The sequence below is a fragment of the Leptodactylus fuscus genome, chromosome 8 (assembly GCF_031893055.1).
Source record: "Leptodactylus fuscus isolate aLepFus1 chromosome 8, aLepFus1.hap2, whole genome shotgun sequence".
Taxonomy (NCBI): Eukaryota; Metazoa; Chordata; class Amphibia; order Anura; family Leptodactylidae; genus Leptodactylus; species Leptodactylus fuscus.
In genome coordinates this window covers 30,175,448-30,198,328 of record NC_134272.1, presented here as the reverse complement: position 1 = coordinate 30,198,328, position 22,881 = coordinate 30,175,448, and the positions used below count along the sequence as shown (strand labels likewise).

The 22,881-nt window shown below is 48.7% G+C and overlaps 1 protein-coding gene across 2 annotated transcripts in view; it reads left to right on the top strand.

Moving 5' to 3' along the window:
* ICA1L (islet cell autoantigen 1 like) overlaps nt 1-22,881 on the top strand; it is a 37,739-nt gene that overhangs the window by 13,632 nt on the left and 1,226 nt on the right. For both annotated transcript variants that reach the window (XM_075285565.1, XM_075285566.1), the window contains exons 6-11: nt 11,273-11,398; nt 11,630-11,728; nt 12,414-12,493; nt 13,132-13,181; nt 13,324-13,383; nt 20,703-20,924. In XM_075285565.1, coding sequence (XP_075141666.1) covers nt 11,273-11,398; nt 11,630-11,728; nt 12,414-12,493; nt 13,132-13,181; nt 13,324-13,383; nt 20,703-20,924 — 637 coding nt within the window. The remainder of the gene's footprint in view (nt 1-11,272; nt 11,399-11,629; nt 11,729-12,413; nt 12,494-13,131; nt 13,182-13,323; nt 13,384-20,702; nt 20,925-22,881) is intronic.

Below are 22,881 nucleotides of genomic sequence, written 5' to 3'. Positions count from 1 at the left end.
CCGCGTGGTAAAGTGCGCCATTACTCGATTCCCCTCCCACCTTCCCTGGCGCCTTTTTTGCTCCAATAACAGCGCAGGGTAGGTGGGACAGGAACTACGACACCGGTGACGTTGAGAAAAGTAGGCAAAACCCATTGGCTGCCGAAAACATGTGACCTCTAATTTAAAAGAACAGCGCCGCCCAGGTTCGCGTCATTCTGAGCTTGCAATTCACCGAGGACGGAGGTTTCCGTCCAGCTAGCTAGGGCTTAGATTCTGGGTAGGCAGGGACAGGCTAGGATAGGAAGGAGAAGACAACCACAACAGCTCTTGTAAGAGCTAAATTCCAGGGAGAAGCTTGTCAGTGTAACGTGGCACTGACGGGCTCAATCGCCGCAACCCAGCTTTCCCAGGATCCTGAATGGAATACACTGTCAGTGTATTCCCGTATACCCGATATATACCCCCGATACCCGTTCCAACGGTGTGCCCCCCCCACCTTCACCCCAGAAATACCCTGCAAGTCCCCTAGCAATAGAATTGGGGCTATATACACCCACAATTTTTACTACTGGTATACAGTGCCATTGTCTGACTGGGAATTCAAAGAATATATTGGGGTTATAAATACCCTCATTTCTTGCTACTGCCATATAGTGCCAGTTTCTGACTGGTAATTCAAAGAATATATTGGGGTTACGTGCACCCACAATTTTTACTACTGGTATACAGTGCCATTGTCTGACTGGGAATTCAAAGAATATATTGGGGTTATAAATACCCTCATTTCTTGCTACTGCCATATAGTGCCAGTTTCTGACTGGGAATTCAAAGAATATATTGGGGTTATAAATACCCTCATTTCTTGCTACTGGTATATAGTGCCATTGACTGGGAATTCAAAGAATATATTGGGGTTACGTGCACCCACAATTTTTACTACTGGTATACAGTGCCAGTTTCTGACTGGGAATTCAAAGAATATATTGGGGTTACAAATACCCTCATTTCTTGCTACTGCCATATAGTGCCAGTTTCTGACTGGTAATTCAAAGAATATATTGGGGTTACGTGCACCCACAATTTTTACTACTGGTATACAGTGCCATTGTCTGACTGGGAATTCAAAGAATATATTGGGGTTATAAATACCCTCATTTCTTGCTACTGCCATATAGTGCCAGTTTCTGACTGGGAATTCAAAGAATATATTGGGGTTACGTGCACCCACAATTTTTACTACTGGTATACAGTGCCATTGTCTGACTGGGAATTCAAAGAATATATTGGGGTTATAAATACCCTCATTTCTTGCTACTGCCATATAGTGCCAGTTTCTGACTGGGAATTCAAAGAATATATTGGGGTTACGTGCACCCACAATTTTTACTACTGGTATACAGTGCCATTGTCTGACTGGGAATTCAAAGAATATATTGGGGTTATAAATACCCTCATTTCTTGCTACTGGTATATAGTGCCATTGTCTGACTGGGAATTCAAAGAATATATTGGGGTTATAAATACCCTCATTTCTTGCTACTGGTATATAGTGCCATTGTCTGACTGGGAATTCAAAGAATATATTGGGGTTACGTGCACCCACAATTTTTACTACTGGTATACAGTGCCAGTTTCTGACTGGGAATTCAAAGAATATATTGGGGTTACAAATACCCTCATTTCTTGCTACTGCCATATAGTGCCAGTTTCTGACTGGGAATTCAAAGAATATATTGGGGTTACAAATACCCTCATTTCTTGCTACTGCCATATAGTGCCAGTTTCTGACTGGTAATTCAAAGAATATATTGGGGTTACGTGCACCCACAATTTTTACTACTGGTATACAGTGCCATTGTCTGACTGGGAATTCAAAGAATATATTGGGGTTATAAATACCCTCATTTCTTGCTACTGCCATATAGTGCCAGTTTCTGACTGGTAATTCAAAGAATATATTGGGGTTATAAATACCCTCATTTCTTGCTACTGTTATATAGTGCCATTGTCTGACTGGGAATTCAAAGAATATATTGGGGTTACGTGCACCCACAATTTTTGCTACTGGTATATAGTGCCAATTTCTAACTGGGAATTCAAAATGCGCAAGGCTCCCGGAAAGGGACGTGGACGAGGCCGTGGGCGAGGTCGGGGGAATGGTTCTGGGGAGCAAGGTAGCAGTGAAGCCACAGGGCGTCCCGTGCCTACTCCTGTGGGGCAGCAAGCATTGCGCCACTCCACAGTGCCAGGGTTGCTTGCCACATTAACTAAACTGCAGGGTACAAACCTTAGTAGGCCCGAGAACCAGGAACAGGTCTTGCAATGGCTGTCAGAGAACGCTTACAGCACATTGTCCAGCAGCCAGTCAGACTCTGCCTCCTCTCCTCCTATTACCCAACAGTCTTGTCCTCCTTCCTCCCAAAATTCCCAAGCTTCACAGAACAATAACCCCAACTGTCCCTGCTCCCCAGAGCTGTTCTCCGCTCCTTTCATTGTCCCTCAACCTGCCTCTCCACGTCACGATTCCACGAACCTAACAGAGGAGCATCTGTGTCCAGATGCTCAAACACTAGAGTCTCCTCCATCTCCGTTCGATTTGGTGGTGGATGACCAGCAACCCACCCTCATCGACGATGATGTGACGCAGTTGCCGTCAGGGCATCCAGTTGACCGGCGCATTGTGCGGGAGGAGGAGATGAGACAGGAGTTGGAAGAGGAAGTGGTGGATGATGAGGACACTGACCCGACCTGGACAGGGGGGATGTCAAGCGGGGAAAGTAGTGTGGATGTTGAGGCAAGTGCAGCACCAAAAAGGGTAGCTAGAGGCAGAGGTCAGCAGCTTAGGCGAAGCCAGGCCACACCCGGAATCTCCCAAGATGTTCCAGTTCGTACCCAGCCCCGAAAAACTCCCACCTCGAGGGCACGTTTCTCGAAGGTGTGGAGTTTTTTCAAGGAATGCGCCGAGGACAGATATAGTGTTGTCTGCACAATTTGCCTCTCGAAATTGATTTGGGGCTCTGAGAAGAGCAACCTGTCCACCACTTCAATGCGCCGTCATTTGGAATCCAAGCACTGGAATCAGTGGCAGGCAGCAACGGCAGGACAAAGGCCGCCTGCCGTTCACGCCACTGCCACTGCCTCTGCCTCTGCCACTGCCACTGCTGACTGTGCTGGCGATGCACTCCAGAGGACGAGCCAGGACACCACTTCATCTGCCTCCGCCACTTTGTTGACTTCTCCCTCATCCTCCCCTGTTCCTGTCTTATCTCCTTCTCCTGCACCATCAAAGGCACCATCAGGCGCTTCTTTACAACAACCCACCATCTCTCAGACATTGGAGCGGCGGCAGAAATACACTGCTAACCACCCACACGCGCAAGCCTTGAACGCCAACATCGCTAAACTGCTGGCCCAGGAGATGTTGGCGTTCCGGCTTGTTGAAACTCCCGCCTTCCTGGACCTGATGGCAACTGCGGCACCTCGCTATGCCGTCCCTAGCCGTCACTACTTCTCCCGGTGTGCCGTCCCCGCCTTGCACCAGCACGTGTCACTCAACATCAGGCGGGCCCTTAGTTCCGCGCTTTGCACAAAGGTCCACTTGACCACCGACGCGTGGACAAGTGCATGCGGACAGGGACGCTACATTTCACTGACGGCACACTGGGTGAATGTAGTTGAGGCTGGGACTGCTTCCCAAACTGGCCCGGTGTACCTCGTCTCCCCGCCTAACATTCCTGGCAGGGACACGAGAAGAACACCCCCCTCCTCCTCCTCCTCTACCGCCTCCTCCCCCGCCACCGCCTCCTCCTCCGCCACCGCCTCCTCCTCCGCTGTTAGATTGACCCCAGCTACGAGTTGGAAACGTTGCAGCACTGGCGTTGGTAGACGTCAGCAGGCTGTGCTGAAGCTGATCAGCTTGGGGGACAGACAGCACACTGCCTCCGAGGTGAGGGATGCCCTCCTCGATGAGACGGCAATATGGTTTGAGCCGCTGCACCTGGGCCCAGGCATGGTCGTTTGTGATAACGGCCGGAACCTGGTAGCAGCTCTGGAGCTTGCCGGACTCCAACATGTTCCATGCCTGGCCCACGTCTTCAACCTAGTGGTGCAACGTTTCCTAAAGAGCTACCCCAATGTTCCAGAGCTACTGGTGAAAGTGCGGCGCATGTGCGCCCACTTTCGCAAGTCGACAGTAGCCGCTGCTAGCTTAAAATCTCTCCAGCAACGCCTGCATGTGCCACAACACCGGCTTTTGTGCGACGTCCCCACACGCTGGAACTCAACGTTTCAGATGTTGAATAGAGTGGTTGAGCAGCAGAGACCTTTGATGGAATACCAGCTACAAAACCCTAGGGTGCCACAAAGTCAGCTGCCTCAGTTTCTCATCCATGAGTGGCCATGGATGAGAGACCTTTGTGACATCCTACGGGTGTTTGAGGAGTCCACAAGGAGGGTGAGCTCTGAGGATGCGATGGTGAGCCTTACAATCCCGCTCTTGTGTGTTCTGAGAGAATCCCTGATTGACATCAGGGATAACTCAGATCACACAGAGGAGTCAGGGATAGCATCCGATCCGTCACAGCTGGAGAGTAGGTCCACACATCTGTCCGCTTCATCACGTTTAATGGAGGAGGAGGAGGAGGAGGAGGAAGAAGAGTTGTCCGATGATGTGATGGTGATACAGGAGGCTTCCGGGCAACTTCGAATCGTCCCATTGTTGCAGCGCGGATGGGTAGACATGGAGGATGAGGAGGAAATGGAGATTGAACTTTCCGGTGGGGCCAGAGGAGTCATGCCAACTAACACTGTGGCAGACATGGCTGAGTTCATGTTGGGGTGCTTTACAACCGACAAGCGTATTGTCAAAATCATGGAGGACAACCAGTACTGGATCTTTGCTATCCTTGACCCCCGGTATAAAAACAACATCTCGTCTTTTATTCCGGTAGAGGGGAGGGCCAATCGCATCAATGCTTGCCACAGGCAATTGGTGCAGAATATGATGGAGATGTTTCCAGCATGTGACGTTGGCGGCAGGGAGGACAGTTCCTCCAGTAGGCGACCAAGTTCTCACCGGTCCACACAAACGAGGGGCACACTGTCTAAGGTCTGGGACACCTTGATGGCACCCCCTCGCCAAAGTGCCGCCACAGAGGGTCCTAGTGTCACCAGGCGTGAGAAGTATAGGCGCATGTTGCGGGAATACCTTTCCGACCACAGCCCTGTCCTCTCCGACCCCTCTGCGCCCTACACGTATTGGGTGTCGAAGTTGGACCTGTGGCTTGAACTTGCCCTATATGCCTTGGAGGTGCTGTCCTGTCCTGCCGCCAGCGTCCTATCTGAGAGGGTGTTCAGTGCAGCCGGTGGCATCATCACTGACAAGCGCACCCGTCTGTCAGCTGAGAGTGCCGACCGGCTCACTTTGATAAAAATGAACCACCACTGGATAGAGCCTTCATTTTTGTGCCCACCTGTGTAAAGCACCCCAACATGAAACTCCATGTCTGTACTCAACCTCTCCAGTTCCTCCGCATCCTCATACTCATCCACCATAAGCGTTGCACAATTCTGCTAATACTAGCAGAGGCAAACAGAGAGCGGTACATTGAAGAATGGAGAAACGAAATAAATAACTCCAAGAAACTCACCGTGTACCAATCCCTACAAAGGGACTACACCATGGCCACCTACCTGGAGAGAATACGCCATCCCAAGCACAGACAGACCCTGAGCCGATACAGACTGAGCGCCCACAACCTAGAGATAGAGACGGGGCGATACAGACAGACGTACAAGCCACGGGAGAAGAGACTGTGCCAGCACTGTGACCAGGGGGCCCTAGAAGACGAGACCCACTTCCTGCTACACTGCACCAAATACTCAGCTATGAGGGCCGTCTACTACCAAAGACTCTCTGCCCACATCCCAGACTTCATATCTGCAGACGAGAAGAGGAAACTCTACATCCTACTGGGAGAAGAAGAGGCCACTGTGGAGATCGCTGCCCAATACGTGTCCAGCTGTCACCAAACAAGAGGAAGATGAGACTCCATGGACTGTTATATTTATCCCAAAATGGGCTGGTTAGAGGCTCCCTCCACCATGAATTTGCCCAAACTGGGCTGGTTAGAGGCTCCCTCCACCATGAATTGGTCCAAACTGGGCTGGTTAGAGGCTCCCTCCACCATGAATTGGTCCAAATTGGGGTTTTTAGAGGCTCCCTCCACCATGAATTGGTCCAAACTGGGCTGTTTAGAGGCTCCCTCCACCATGAATTGGTCCAAACTGGGGTTTTTAGAGGCTCCCTCCACCATGAATTGGTCCAAACTGGGCTGGTTAGAGGCTCCCTCCACCATGAATTGGTCCAAACTGGGTTTTTTAGAGGCTCCCTCCACCATGAATTGGTCCAAACTGGGGTTTTTAGAGGCTCCCTCCACCATGAATTTGCCAAAACTGGGCTGTTTAGAGGCTCCCTCCACCATGAATTGGTCCAAATTGGGGTTTTTAGAGGCTCCCTCCACCATGAATTTGCCCAAACTGGGCTGGTTAGAGGCTCCCTCCACCATGAATTGGTCCAAACTGGGCTGGTTAGAGGCTCCCTCCACCATGAATTGGTCCAAATTGGGGTTTTTAGAGGCTCCCTCCACCATGAATTGGTCCAAACTGGGCTGTTTAGAGGCTCCCTCCACCATGAATTGGTCCAAACTGGGGTTTTTAGAGGCTCCCTCCACCATGAATTGGTCCAAACTGGGCTGGTTAGAGGCTCCCTCCACCATGAATTGGTCCAAACTGGGTTTTTTAGAGGCTCCCTCCACCATGAATTGGTCCAAACTGGGGTTTTTAGAGGCTCCCTCCACCATGAATTGGTCCAAACTGGGGTTTTTAGAGGCTCCCTCCACCATGAATTGGTCCAAACTGGGGTTTTTAGAGGCTCCCTCCACCATGATTTGGTCCAAACTGGGGTTTTTAGAGGCTCCCTCCACCATGAATTGGTCCAAACTGGGGTTTTTAGAGGCTCCCTCCACCATGAATTGGTCCAAACTGGGCTGGTTAGAGGCTCCCTCCACCATGAATTTGCCCAAACTGGGCTGTTTAGAGGCTCCCTCCACCATGAATTGGTCCAAATGGGGGTTTTTAGAGGCTCCCTCCACCATGAATTTGCCCAAACTGGGCTGGTTAGAGGCTCCCTCCACCATGAATTTGCCCAAACTGGGCTGTTTAGAGGCTCCCTCCACCATGAATTGGTCCAAACTGGGCTGTTTAGAGGCTCCCTCCACCATGAATTGGTCCAAACTGGGTTTTTTAGAGGCTCCCTCCACCATGAATTGGTCCAAACTGGGGTTTTTAGAGGCTCCCTCCACCATGAATTGGTCCAAACTGGTTGTTTTAGAGGCTCCCTCCACCATGAATTGGTCCAAACTGGGCTGGTTAGAGGCTCCCTCCACCATGAATTTGCCCAAACTGGGCTGTTTAGAGGCTCCCTCCACCATGAATTGGTCCAAACTGGGCTGGTTAGAGGCTCCCTCCACCATGAATTGGTCCAAACTGGGGTTTTTAGAGGCTCCCTCCACCATGAATTGGTCCAAACTGGGGTTTTTAGAGGCTCCCTCCACCATGAATTGGTCCAAACTGGGTTTTTTAGAGGCTCCCTCCACCATGAATTGGTCCAAACTGGGGTTTTTAGAGGCTCCCTCCACCATGAATTGGTCCAAACTGGGGTTTTTAGAGGCTCCCTCCACCATGAATTTGCCCAAACTGGGCTGTTTAGAGGCTCCCTCCACCATGAATTGGTCCAAAGTGGGGTTTTTAGAGGCTCCCTCCACCATGAATTTGCCCAAACTGGGCTGGTTAGAGGCTCCCTCCACCATGAATTGGTCCAAACTGGGCTGGTTAGAGGCTCCCTCCACCATGAATTGGTCCAAATTGGGGTTTTTAGAGGCTCCCTCCACCATGAATTGGTCCAAACTGGGCTGTTTAGAGGCTCCCTCCACCATGAATTGGTCCAAACTGGGGTTTTTAGAGGCTCCCTCCACCATGAATTGGTCCAAACTGGGTTTTTTAGAGGCTCCCTCCACCATGAATTGGTCCAAACTGGGGTTTTTAGAGGCTCCCTCCACCATGAATTGGTCCAAACTGGGGTTTTTAGAGGCTCCCTCCACCATGAATTTGCCCAAACTGGGCTGTTTAGAGGCTCCCTCCACCATGAATTGGTCCAAATTGGGGTTTTTAGAGGCTCCCTCCACCATGAATTTGCCCAAACTGGGCTGGTTAGAGGCTCCCTCCACCATGAATTGGTCCAAACTGGGCTGGTTAGAGGCTCCCTCCACCATGAATTGGTCCAAATTGGGGTTTTTAGAGGCTCCCTCCACCATGAATTGGTCCAAACTGGGCTGTTTAGAGGCTCCCTCCACCATGAATTGGTCCAAACTGGGGTTTTTAGAGGCTCCCTCCACCATGAATTGGTCCAAACTGGGGTTTTTAGAGGCTCCCTCCACCATGAATTGGTCCAAACTGGGGTTTTTAGAGGCTCCCTCCACCATGAATTGGTCCAAACTGGGGTTTTTAGAGGCTCCCTCCACCATGAATTGGTCCAAACTGGGGTTTTTAGAGGCTCCCTCTACCATGAATTTGCCCAAACTGGGCTGTTTAGAGGCTCCCTCCACCATGAATTGGTCCAAACTGGGTTTTTTAGAGGCTCCCTCCACCATGAATTGGTCCAAACTGGGGTTTTTAGAGGCTCCCTCCACCATGAATTGGTCCAAACTGGGGTTTTTAGAGGCTCCCTCCACCATGAATTTGCCCAAACTGGGCTGTTTAGAGGCTCCCTCCACCATGAATTGGTCCAAAGTGGGGTTTTTAGAGGCTCCCTCCACCATGAATTTGCCCAAACTGGGCTGGTTAGAGGCTCCCTCCACCATGAATTGGTCCAAACTGGGCTGGTTAGAGGCTCCCTCCACCATGAATTGGTCCAAATTGGGGTTTTTAGAGGCTCCCTCCACCATGAATTGGTCCAAACTGGGCTGTTTAGAGGCTCCCTCCACCATGAATTGGTCCAAACTGGGGTTTTTAGAGGCTCCCTCCACCATGAATTGGTCCAAACTGGGTTTTTTAGAGGCTCCCTCCACCATGAATTGGTCCAAACTGGGGTTTTTAGAGGCTCCCTCCACCATGAATTGGTCCAAACTGGGGTTTTTAGAGGCTCCCTCCACCATGAATTTGCCCAAACTGGGCTGTTTAGAGGCTCCCTCCACCATGAATTGGTCCAAATTGGGGTTTTTAGAGGCTCCCTCCACCATGAATTTGCCCAAACTGGGCTGGTTAGAGGCTCCCTCCACCATGAATTGGTCCAAACTGGGCTGGTTAGAGGCTCCCTCCACCATGAATTGGTCCAAATTGGGGTTTTTAGAGGCTCCCTCCACCATGAATTGGTCCAAACTGGGCTGTTTAGAGGCTCCCTCCACCATGAATTGGTCCAAACTGGGGTTTTTAGAGGCTCCCTCCACCATGAATTGGTCCAAACTGGGGTTTTTAGAGGCTCCCTCCACCATGAATTGGTCCAAACTGGGGTTTTTAGAGGCTCCCTCCACCATGAATTGGTCCAAACTGGGGTTTTTAGAGGCTCCCTCCACCATGAATTGGTCCAAACTGGGGTTTTTAGAGGCTCCCTCCACCATGAATTTGCCCAAACTGGGCTGTTTAGAGGCTCCCTCCACCATGAATTGGTCCAAACTGGGTTTTTTAGAGGCTCCCTCCACCATGAATTGGTCCAAACTGGGGTTTTTAGAGGCTCCCTCCACCATGAATTGGTCCAAACTGGGGTTTTTAGAGGCTCCCTCCACCATGAATTTGCCCAAACTGGGCTGTTTAGAGGCTCCCTCCACCATGAATTGGTCCAAAGTGGGGTTTTTAGAGGCTCCCTCCACCATGAATTTGCCCAAACTGGGCTGGTTAGAGGCTCCCTCCACCATGAATTGGTCCAAACTGGGCTGGTTAGAGGCTCCCTCCACCATGAATTGGTCCAAATTGGGGTTTTTAGAGGCTCCCTCCACCATGAATTGGTCCAAACTGGGCTGTTTAGAGGCTCCCTCCACCATGAATTGGTCCAAACTGGGGTTTTTAGAGGCTCCCTCCACCATGAATTGGTCCAAACTGGGTTTTTTAGAGGCTCCCTCCACCATGAATTGGTCCAAACTGGGGTTTTTAGAGGCTCCCTCCACCATGAATTGGTCCAAACTGGGGTTTTTAGAGGCTCCCTCCACCATGAATTTGCCCAAACTGGGCTGTTTAGAGGCTCCCTCCACCATGAATTGGTCCAAATTGGGGTTTTTAGAGGCTCCCTCCACCATGAATTTGCCCAAACTGGGCTGGTTAGAGGCTCCCTCCACCATGAATTGGTCCAAACTGGGCTGGTTAGAGGCTCCCTCCACCATGAATTGGTCCAAATTGGGGTTTTTAGAGGCTCCCTCCACCATGAATTGGTCCAAACTGGGCTGTTTAGAGGCTCCCTCCACCATGAATTGGTCCAAACTGGGGTTTTTAGAGGCTCCCTCCACCATGAATTGGTCCAAACTGGGGTTTTTAGAGGCTCCCTCCACCATGAATTTGCCCAAACTCTGCTGGTTAGAGGCTCAATCCACCCTGATTTTCAAAACAAATGTTGGTGCCAACCTCAACTTACTACAAGGGCCAAATTCACTGCTGGTGACAAGCTCTCCTCACTGCAAGTGCCAAATACACATGTTTCAAGGTGTTTTCCTACTGTCAGAGAGGTGGTATTGAGTGTGTAAAGTGTGTAGTTGTTAGGCTGTGATGTTGGGGTAATAGAGGGTCTTTGGTGTGTTAGATGCCCCCAGACATGCTTCCCCTGCTGTCCCAGTGTCATTCCAGAGGTGTTGGCATCATTTCCTGGGGTGTCATAGTGGACTTGGTGACCCTCCAGACACGGATTTGGGTTTCCCCCTTAACGAGTATCTGTTCCCCATAGACTATAATGGGGTTCGAAACCCGTTCGAACACACGAACAGTGAGCGGCTGTTCGATTCGAATTTCGAACCTCGAACATTTTAGTGTTCGCTCATCTCTAGTAGATATCAGTTACCATTTGCTGCCAAGCTTTCGATGCTGAAATGTTGATACACTGTGGATAGGGTATAAGGGTCTTATGGAACAAATGTGATTTAGTTTACCCATTGACTGCCATCACTATGTGTAACATTGCTGTACACAGGATTGTACATGATTTGCTAGTATGTAATCTCGCTTCATAGTCTTAATTTTTTTTTTCCCCCAGGTGCAAATTCAAGTAAGAAATACTAAGAGCCACTTTGACAAGACAAAGATGGACGTATGCCAGAAAGTAGACCTTCTCGGAGCTAGTCGGTGCAATCTACTGTCACATTCACTTGCCTCATATCAGGTACATCACTGATACCTGTAAAAGGACAAAAATTTAATCCCAAGTACCGTGTCCTGAAGGCCAGTTTTGGCCTTCAGGACACGGTACCTTTTTCTGGTTTTTTTTTTTTTTTGTTTTTTGTTTTTTTTTGTCATTACGTTTTAAAATCCATAACTTCTATATATCCATTGATGTGGCCATGTTGGTGAGTTTTAGACAAGTTGAATACATAAATGCTTTCTGGTTTTACAGACAACACTATTGCACTTTTGGAAGAAGACGGCACAACTAATGTCTGAGATACAAGAAGAATTTCAAGAGATGCTTCCATATACCCCATCTTACCTAAAGGTTTATAATAGTTTTATCTTTGTATTTAAATTTGATCCGAGTATTTTTTTAAAGAGGTAAAATAAGGATTTACTACTACCTGACATGTTTGGGGGGAAAAAATAGCAGCAACACACCTCTGAAAGTGGCTTATCTTCACCACCCCATATAAGTCATCTTAGCACTGCAGATGGCACCAGCTGGGCACATGCAGATAAGTAGCCTTCTCTATGGACTAGTTGGGCAAAGGCTGCTGATGCCACTACGGGCCAAGAATTAACCTGACTGGTGTGGAAACACTAATCTTGATAAATCAGTCCCATTGTGCTATATTAGGTAAGTATTTTAATGGTAAACATGTACACAGCATCAATCCACTGTCCAGTCATGAATATTGATCAGCTGTGCCAAAGGGGGTGTCCAGAGGGAAAAACAGTGCCACACCTGTATTCAGGTTATGTGTGGTATTGCAGCTGAGCCTTATTTACAATTACAATACCAAACCAAACTCACAGATACAAACCAATACCAAACTCACATGTCTGGTATCGGTCTGCTGCGTCACTTAATAGAAGTAATAATTCTTTTTTTAGTCGCAGGCTTGTGTTGTCTTTGCAAGAAAGCAGCCATGTCTTTTTTTTTTTTTTTTTTTTTTTTTTAATTCTGCACGACCCCTTGAATGTTAAAAAAAAATATTTTGTTACAGGCTCCCAAACAAAACCTTGAGCAGGATAATGTGGAGAAGACGGATAGTTGTGGGGATGAACAGCTGGTGGATAACCACATGTGAGTACGGCCGTCGCAGTATGTTAAATGGGCACTATTTGTATCACCCAGCCCGAAAACTGTGTGTGATGTTCAATACGTTCATAATAAGTATGAAGTGTCCATACATGTGTCCCATGATGTCTGCCGTTAAGGGGAAAGAAGGAAAAGAAAGCAGGAAAGAAACTACTAATACTAACAGCAATAATATTAGGGGTTATTGCACTGCAAGTTCAGGCTATGCGGTAGTATAATGTGGGCTCCATCTACATTGAAAGCTCCTAGTATGGACCATATTAAGTTGTAGGAAACCGAGCAAACATAAGTTAGTCATTATTTGTTACACATACCTGATGATGTGGGTCCCATCACTCGGTTCTTCACCTATTGAGCTTTCACCTCCTACTTGCATTATCGAAGTGGATGTTGTCGGTCCTTTTTCCCATTGAAGTCTGTAGGAGTTAAAGGACTTACAGAATACGCTGAATTGGCCGACAAGAGCTGGGCACCCCATGGGAGGGACCCACACCTCCTATCAGGCATATAGATAGATAGATAGATAGATAGATAGATAGATAGATAGATAGATAGATAGATAGGTAGATAGATTTTAATTTAGTTTATGCCTCTTTCTTTCTTCCCCATGATCTTCTGCCTAGGCTGCTTACATTACAAGGAGAAACCCTGAACAACCCAGAAGCAATATCTGGTGAGTGATTTCATTAATCTTCTCATTGCTGAAATAATGGCCTTAAATATTAGACAATCCTAGAGAATAGAATAACATATAGACACAGGTTGTGCTATATTTATAGCTATCATACTATCCTCTAATAATTCTGCTCCTACAGATAATATGAATAGCAACCTATTTGACTTGGGGGACCCCAAAAAGAATAATACTCAGGAGGGTAAGTGTATTTATACGCTGTCTTACAATCTGCACGTCGACTCTCTGGTCTAAGGTTATACTACCTATTAGTTGGCTTACTTTCTGGAAAAAATACAAAACAGGCGGCAGGCGGGTTTTGACCAGAGAGAGACGCGGTCATGTGAACTGACCCTTACAGCAGCATAGTAATACAGATACAGGATAATACACAGTAATATATTACGGAAGTAGACACACATATGCTAAGAAGAGAAATATACTAAGAGTCCATAGCAGCTAAGGAACGGAAGAGAAAGATGGAAGACATCATAATCATTAGTTCTCTCTGCGGAGTGATCTTCGCTTGGTCTGATGTAGATTATACAGCATGGTCGCAGTTGGAAGGAAGGACTTGCGATAGCTCCTTCTCACACTTGGGGTGAAGCCGACGCTCACTTACAGTGCTGCCAAGTCCCATCAAGGTCTCATACATGGGGTGGGATTTGTTCTCCCGCATGGAGGTCACCACGGACAGTATCCTTCTGTCACCCACCACCAGTACTGGGTCCAGGGGGCTCCCCAGGACAGAGCTGGTCCTCCTGATCAGCCTGTCAAGTCTATTTCTGTCCCTGGTTGATATACTGCTCCCCCAGCAAAAAGATGGCTGAAGCAACCACAGAGCTGAAGAAGGCCCTAAGAAGTGGCCCCTGGACTCCAAAGGCCCTCAGCCTCCTGAGCAGGTAGAGCCTGCTGTGACCCTTTCTGTGCAGCGCCTCCAGGTGATCAGCCCAGTCTAATTTATTATTGAGGAGCACACCCAGATACTTATAGGTCCTGACTATCTCAATACATGTTCCTTGGATCTCCACCGGGGTCGGAGCACCTCTCCGTTTACTAAAGTCCACCACCATCTCCTTGGTCTTCCCAGCATTAATCCTGAGCTGGTTCTGCTGGCACCATTCAACAAAGTCCCAGTTTAAGTCTCTGTATTCCCTATCGTCGCCATCAGTGATAAGGCCGACTATAGCAGAGTCATCGGAGTACTTCTGTAAGTAACAGCTGGATGAGTTATGCCTAAAGTCAGCAGTGTACAGTGTGAAGAGAAATGGGGCAAGAACTGTACCTTGTGGTGCCCCCGTACTATAGATCACAGTGTCAGACACACAGTCCCGGGTTCTCACATACTGAGGGTGGTTTGTCAGGTAGTCTAGGATCCAGTTGGACAGGTGATTCGCACGTGATCCACAGGAAAGGTCATCAGTATCTGGTTGGTGAGGGTCTGATCAGCTGATTCAGCTGCCTCTGGAAGTTATAGACATGGATGGAGCCTGAAGAAGCTCTGCTGCTAGTCAAGGTGCAGCCCCATAAACTGTCTGGCTCTGATACCAGGGTACTGCAGCCCTGCACTTACCACATGAATAGGAGCAGAGCTGCTTTTAGCTCCGGCTATCTCTATAGCCTCTTATGCCCAGAGGTAGCCAGATCAGCAGATTGTTTTCTCGAGTGATTGTTACAATTTCCCAGTGTACAACCGGGAACAGATCAATAATCAAACGTGGTTATGATTGATCTAGATCAGTTGGCCCTACTGACACTCACAGTAGGCATTGTAGCCTAGCGGGAGCTGTGCTCAGATAACAGTGATTCTGATCCTATGAGAACTGTAATGTTGAAAATATCAGATCATCGCAAATAGATTTATTCATCGCTGCTTTGAAAACACATTGCATGCAAAGGGACCTGAAATATTCCTTTCAAATACACAATCTTTATCAGGGTCAGGCTGTGGGAAACTAGAGAAGGGTCCCCATTATGAGTGCATTTGTGTTGCCTGAGGATGTGTATGTGCCCCCATATCCAGCCGCCGTAGACGGTATCATTTCTACTAGACCATTTGTTGTTTTTCACTTCTAAATTGCAAGAATTTCACTAACTCTGCTGAGACGTCCAGATTCACCTCTTTGTCCAATAATCCCTGTGTTTTCACAGCGAGCGCTTAAACCTATCCTCCAACGTGCCTGCGACTAATTCAAGCATTATTACTTCTATTAAGTGAAGCACCAGACCGATAGCAGACATGGGAATCCGAGCCAGTCACTGCCGGCCATACTGCTCTCGCCACAGCTTTTATTACAGAAAATTGCATTCTCGCTGTGAAATTCATTCAATGAATCAGCATTGTCTGTGGCATAAGAGAGATGCAGATTACTATATCTATGGCCAGGAAATTCAATAGCAAACCAGCCCCAGTGTATTGTAAGGGACATAGCGATATTATAGTATGCCAAGCACCATCATACCTTTAGGCTACGGCCCCACATTGTGTAAAAGTCACTTTTTTTGTTTGTTTTTCTCCGCATTTTGCTGCTAAAACCAAGAATGGCTACAAAAGGAATGGGAAATATATAGGAAGTTCTTACACTTTCCCCTACTGCTCAATCCACTCCTGGCTTTGGCTCAAAAAAACGCAACTAAATCAGCAAAAAAAAACTGCATTTCTACAACGTGGGGCCTCAGCCTTGGGGTGAATCTGGAATCGGCGTGAAGATAGGTCATGTAGTATGCAAGTGACTCCCATTGAAATGAATGGGAGGTGTTTTTGCAGGCGGATTCTGCGTCAAAATCCACCTGCTAAAGACTCCATGTGAACTTACCCTTAGATAGTCCAGTGCGCCATTTCCTGGAGAAAGCGGTTTTTCATAAATCAGTCTGAACAGGCATGCCCGAAATCTTTCCAAAAAAAGCCCTCTTCTCTTTCAAGGAAATAGTGCGCATGTTGGTCTTTCTGGAGGTATGATGGGGCTCACCATAATGTGCCCCATAATGCACTGTGGCCTGATTGATATGGAGTTTCCTGGTGACTCCCATTAGATATCAGTTGGACTGAGGAGATTTTATTGAAGAAGTAAAGATTACAAGGGGAAGAGCTCCATTCCATACATGGTAGAAAAGTAGGTTTGGGGGAGGGGTGCTGCTGATTTACTCCCACTGGTGCACACGTTGGCTACAAAAGTGAACAAAAACACATATGGCTCATTTTTTCTATCTAAAAACAGAATGACAATGGAAAAGACCTTCCTATTTATTGTAACATTGCAATCCCAGAAAATCTTCCACTTTAATGTCACATGTTCTGATCCTCTGACAGATCAGTAGTGTGAAAGTATTCTTATAGGGCAGGAGGAGCTGGGGCAGGAGGCGTCTTATAGGGGGGAAGGCGAACTCTTTTAGGGCACAAGGAGCTGGGTTAGGAGGACTCTTATAGAGCAGGAGGAGCTGGGTTAGGAGGACTCTTATAGAGCAGGAGGAGCTGGGTTAGGAGGACTCTTATAGGGCAGGAGGAGCTGGGTTAGGAGGACTCTTAAAGAGCAGGAGGAGCTGGGTTAGGAGGACTCTTATAGGGCAGGAGGAGCTGGGTAAGGAGGGGTCTTATAGGGCAGGAGGAGCTGGGTAAGGAGGGGTCTTATAGAGCAGGAGGAGCTGGGTTAGGAGGGGTCTTATAGGGCAGGAGGAGCTGGGTTAGGAGGACTCTTATAGGGCAGGAGGAGCTGGGTTAGGAGGACTCTTATAGGGCAGGAGGAGCTGGGTTAGGAGGACTCTTATAGGGCAGGAGGAGCTGGGTTAGGAGGACTCTTATAGAGCAGGAGGAGCTGGGTTAGGAGGACTCTTATAGAGCAGGAGGAGCTGGGTTAGGAGGGGTCTTATAGGGCAGGAGGAGCTGGGTTAGGAGGAGTCTTATAGAGCAGGAGGAGCTGGGTTAGGAGGACTCTTTTAGGGCACAAGGAGCTGGGTTAGGAGGACTCTTATAGAGCAGGAGGAGCTGGGTTAGGAGGACTCTTATAGAGCAGGAGGAGCTGGGTTAGGAGGACTCTTATAGGGCAGGAGGAGCTGGGTTAGGAGGACTCTTATAGGGCAGGAGGAGCTGGGTTAGGAGGACTCTTATAGGGCAGGAGGAGCTGGGTTAGGAGGACTCTTATAGAGCAGGAGGAGCTGGGTTAGGAGGACTCTTATAGAGCAGGAGGAGCTGGGTTAGGAGGGGTCTTATAGGGCAGGAGGAGCTGGGTAAGGAGGGGTCTTATAGGGCAGGAGGAGCTGGGTTAGGAGGGGTCTTATAGGGCAGGAGGAGCTGGGTTAGGAGGACTCTTATAGGGCAGGAGGAGCTGGGTTAGGAGGACTCTTATAGGGCAGGAGGAGCTGGGTTAGGAGGACTCTTATAGGGCAGGAGGAGCTGGGTTAGGAGGAGTCTTATAGGGCAGGAGGAGCTGGGTTAGGAGGAGTCTTATAGAGCAGGAGGAGCTGGGTTAGGAGGACTCTTATAGAGCAGGAGGAGCTGGGTTAGGAGGACTCTTATAGAGCAGGAGGAGCTGGGTTAGGAGGGGTCTTATAGGGCAGGAGGAGCTGGGTTAGGAGGACTCTTATAGGGCAGGAGGAGCTGGGTTAGGAGGACTCTTATAGGGCAGGAGGAGCTGGGTTAGGAGGGGTCTTATAGGGCAGGAGGAGCTGGGTTAGGAGGGGTCTTATAGGGCAGGAGGAGCTGGGTTAGGAGGGGTCTTATAGGGCAGGAGGAGCTGGGTTAGGAGGACTCTTATAGAGCAGGAGGAGCTGGGTTAGGAGGACTCTTATAGGGCAGGAGGAGCTGGGTTAGGAGGACTCTTATAGGGCAGGAGGAGCTGGGTTAGAAGGACTCTTATAGGGCAGGAGGAGCTGGGTTAGGAGGACTCTTATAGGGCAGGAGGAGCTGGGTTAGGAGGACTCTTATAGAGCTGGGTTAGGAGGGGTCTTATAGGGCAGGAGGAGCTGGGTTAGGAGGGGTCTTATAGGGCAGGAGGAGCTGGGTTAGGAGGACTCTTATAGGGCAGGAGGAGCTGGGTTAGGAGGACTCTTATAGGGCAGGAGGAGCTGGGTTAGGAGGGGTCTTATAGGGCAGGAGGAGCTGGGTTAGGAGGGGTCTTATAGGGCAGGAGGAGCTGGGTTAGGAGGGGTCTTATAGGGCAGGAGGAGCTGGGTTAGGAGGGGTCTTATAGGGCAGGAGGAGCTGGGTTAGGAGGGGTCTTATAGGGCAGGAGGAGCTGGGTTAGGAGGGGTCTTATAGGGCAGGAGGAGCTGGGTTAGGAGGGGTCTTATAGGGCAGGAGGAGCTGGGTTAGGAGGACTCTTATAGGGCAGGAGGAGCTGGGTTAGGAGGGGTCTTATAGGGCAGGAGGAGCTGGGTTAGGAGGACTCTTATAGGGCAGGAGGAGCTGGGTTAGGAGGGGTCTTATAGGGCAGGAGGAGCTGGGTTAGGAGGGGTCTTATAGGGCAGGAGGAGCTGGGTTAGGAGGGGTCTTATAGGGCAGGAGGAGCTGGGTTAGGAGGGGTCTTATAGGGCAGGAGGAGCTGGGTTAGGAGGACTCTTATAGGGCAGGAGGAGCTGGGTTAGGAGGGGTCTTATAGGGCAGGAGGAGCTGGGTTAGGAGGGGTCTTATAGGGCAGGAGGAGCTGGGTTAGGAGGACTCTTATAGAGCAGGAGGAGCTGGGTTAGGAGGGGTCTTATAGGGCAGGAGGAGCTGGGTTAGGAGGGGTCTTATAGGGCAGGAGGAGCTGGGTTAGGAGGGGTCTTATAGGGCAGGAGGAGCTGGGTTAGGAGGGGTCTTATAGGGCAGGAGGAGCTGGGTTAGGAGGGGTCTTATAGGGCAGGAGGAGCTGGGTTAGGAGGGGTCTTATAGGGCAGGAGGAGCTGGGTTAGAAGGACTCTTATAGGGCAGGAGGAGCTGGGTTAGGAGGGGTCTTATAGAGCAGGAGGAGCTGGGTTAGGAGGGGTCTTATAGGGCAGGAGGAGCTGGGTTAGGAGGACTCTTATAGAGCAGGAGGAGCTGGGTTAGGAGGGGTCTTATAGAGCAGGAGGAGCTGGGTTAGGAGGGGTCTTATAGGGCAGGAGGAGCTGGGTTAGGAGGGGTCTTATAGGGCAGGAGGAGCTGGGTTAGGAGGACTCTTATAGAGCAGGAGGAGCTGGGTTAGGAGGGGTCTTATAGAGCAGGAGGAGCTGGGTTAGGAGGACTCTTATAGAGCAGGAGGAGCTGGGTTAGGAGGGGTCTTATAGGGCAGGAGGAGCTGGGTTAGGAGGGGTCTTATAGGGCAGGAGGAGCTGGGTTAGGAGGACTCTTATAGAGCAGGAGGAGCTGGGTTAGGAGGACTCTTATAGGGCAGGAGGAGCTGGGTTAGGAGGACTCTTATAGGGCAGGAGGAGCTGGGTTAGAAGGACTCTTATAGGGCAGGAGGAGCTGGGTTAGGAGGGGTCTTATAGGGCAGGAGGAGCTGGGTTAGGAGGGGTCTTATAGGGCAGGAGGAGCTGGGTTAGAAGGACTCTTATAGGGCAGGAGGAGCTGGGTTAGGAGGGGTCTTATAGAGCAGGAGGAGCTGGGTTAGGAGGGGTCTTATAGGGCAGGAGGAGCTGGGTTAGGAGGGGTCTTATAGGGCAGGAGGAGCTGGGTTAATAAGGTCCTGGGATTGCAGCAGCCTCTGCAAATTTTCAAGCAAGCAGTTTCTGTAGTGTGTAAAGGGGAGAGGTGAGGAATTTATTTTTTTTACATTAGTTACTCTTTTATGGTCATATTGTTTAGGAAGGGAGTTGCCGGTAAATTTAGAGTTAGACTGTAAATATGGAGCCAATAAATGATAATGTAATAAATGTGAAAAGTAGAATCCAGGACACTGACTGATCTTTATGTGTTTGCCATTTCCGGTTCCTTCAGATGAAGGATGCAGAGTCTTGTTCAGTGATTTGCTTCTGACTGCTCATGTTTATAGAGAAAGGTGATGTTTCTAGAATCATAGAAATTTCCATGTTATTCAGAGATGGAGTCCTTAGTCTGACTGTAATTGAACTCCAAAATTCTCCTCCGTACCTGCTTTGAAGGGGTTGTCTACTTTAGAAAACCCATTGCCATATACCCTACTAGGACATTCTGATCATATAAATGATGCCTGTGGTTAGGATTAGAGATGAGCAAGTACTATTCGAAATGGCCGTTTCGAATAGCACGCACCCATAGGAATGAATGGACGCAGACGGCACGCAGGGGGTTAAGCGGTCACGCCACAGAAAGTCAAGTTAAACTGTGCTACATCTGTATATTTCCATCCATTTGGGTAGGTTTAAAGAAAGTGAATGGGTATAAATGCTAGATATTATGTCGGCTCATAGCACAATATACTGTACAATACATGGTTCTAAGCCGCACCTCTTCAGTACGATTATCCTAGTGTCACCCAACCGCACCCCATAGCTATGTAACGCGTCTAGGTCAGCGCTAGCTGGCTGGCTGGGAGAATCTGAAATTGTGAGTCTTGGCTCCCTGTTTATTGTCTGTTTTCTATTTAGAACCAAAGCACCAGTTATTGGACAATCTAGAAGAAGATTTCGATCAGGAGTTCTCCTTTCTAAGTTTGCAGGCCCCTATGTCTCCAGCGTTTTCACATGAAGAACAGGATATATTTGAGTGTGGCGAACCAAGCTCATGGACAAAGAAGTCAGAGGGTCTGTCTGGATATCTCCCCTCACAGCTGCTGGATATGAGGCTCCAGTCTCCCGGGGGACTCAGCAGTAAGTCAGCATTTCTTATACTATTCTAAATAGATCCAAAATGATTTGAAAGGGGTTTTGTGGTCCTCAGATGTAGAGTGTGAGCCCCATAATAGAGATCACAATGTACATTGTTTCCTATCAGTACGTCTTTGTAGAATGGGAGGAAATCCACGCAAACACGGGGGGAACATACAAACTCTTTGCAGATGTTGTTCCTGGTGGGATTCGGACTTAGGACTCCAGCGCTGCAAGGCTGTAGCTCTAACCACTGAGCCACCGTGTTGCCCCAATGTCTTTTCATACTGATGATCTATCCACAGGATAGGGCGTCACAGTATCTCATTTGTGGGGGTCTGACACCCAAACCCTGCAGAGGTCAGCTGTTCCAGCAGTTTCCAGATACCAGACTGCTGCAGTGGATGGAGAGTGCTGCCATCTGCTCCTATTGTAGTAGTAGTAAGAGCATATCCTCGGAATAACCACTGTGCAGTGACACGAGGGCAAAGGTCCAGCTTATATATCCCATACACGTCCCTGCACAGAGAAGGGCTCCATTCCTGAGTAAAAGGAGCTTCAACTTTAATAAATCGCATGAAATCAAGATCAATCATGACTCCAGCAAACCCATAGTCTTAGCATCAAAGTGCAGTGGATGGGGCTACAGCTCTGCTCTGTTACTTGAATAGAAGGAAACTGCATGCACTCCCTGTCTACAGCAGCAGTTTCTGGCGCTCGGAGGCTGCTATAACATCTAGTTGGTGCCCGTGTCAGACCCTCACAAATCGGCTGGTGGCCCTTTGACGCTAAGGCCACACGTTTTCCTCTGCAGGCTTTCTGCTTCAATTGTACATCTAGGGAAATTGCCACCATTTCTGTAGGTATATTTGATGTGTTGCAATTTCCAAAAACACAACAGTTTTGGAAATCGCAGCATTTCTGCTGCAAGTATTTTCTGCGATGTGTGGCTAGGATTCACTAAAACGCTGCAAACCACAGCATTTCTACCACGTGGGGCCCTGGCTTTGAAATGTGAGAAATACGTTTTTCTTCATATTCCACCTCAGAGATCATCATTAATTCATCCCTCTTCATAAATCTTAGATCAGACCTGTCGCTTACTGTAGGGCTTTTGCCTGTAGCAGATCCCCCCCCTCCCCCTCTGTTCTGTTTACTATATACTAAACTATTATCATTATTGTTTATCTATATAGCACCATAAATTCCATGGTGCTTTACATTTGGGGGTTACATACAGTACACAGAATATACAGGTAGATATAATACTAACAGTGACCGACTGGCACGGTGGGGTAGAGGGCCCTGCCCGCGAGGGCTTACAATCTATAAACTCTGCAAGATTCCTGTAGGAATAACTTTCTGTTTATTGAGAAGGGCTGGGGTCTGGTCTAAGGAAGGGTGTGCAGTGTCAGATCCATATGACACATCATGTTAAATTGGTGCATTTTGTTTAGTAACTTTGGCTAAGTGCACACTATGCACCTAGTCAAATGAATGGCGCTTATCTCGCTGTTTGAGTTAGGGTTTCCATAAGTCTCTTTCACCAGACAGAAATAAAAGAAGTGTCATTTTAGGGCTAGTTCACATGGGGAGCGGAAAGGCGGATTTTGGCATCAAGAGTGACGTGGAGAGCCAAGGCACTCTCGTGCCAAAATCCGCCTACCACGACTCACGGCTTCCCCCTCACGAGTTGGCTCAAATGGGCCGACGACTCTCGAGGTTTCTGCCGCCGCAGCTGATTGAGCCACAGAATCCGCCTGAAGAAAGGGCAGATCGCTTCTTTTTTCTGCTAGCGGTCTCCATAGCCCACCATTGTGAGGGGGCGGATTATGATGTGGATTCCGTGCCCGTGTGAACTAGCCCTTAGCTCTCTGTCTGGTATGTAGCAGGCCTACACCTATATTTATAGGGATATACAGTAAGTGACTTTCTACTATTTTAAACTGATTTTGCCTTC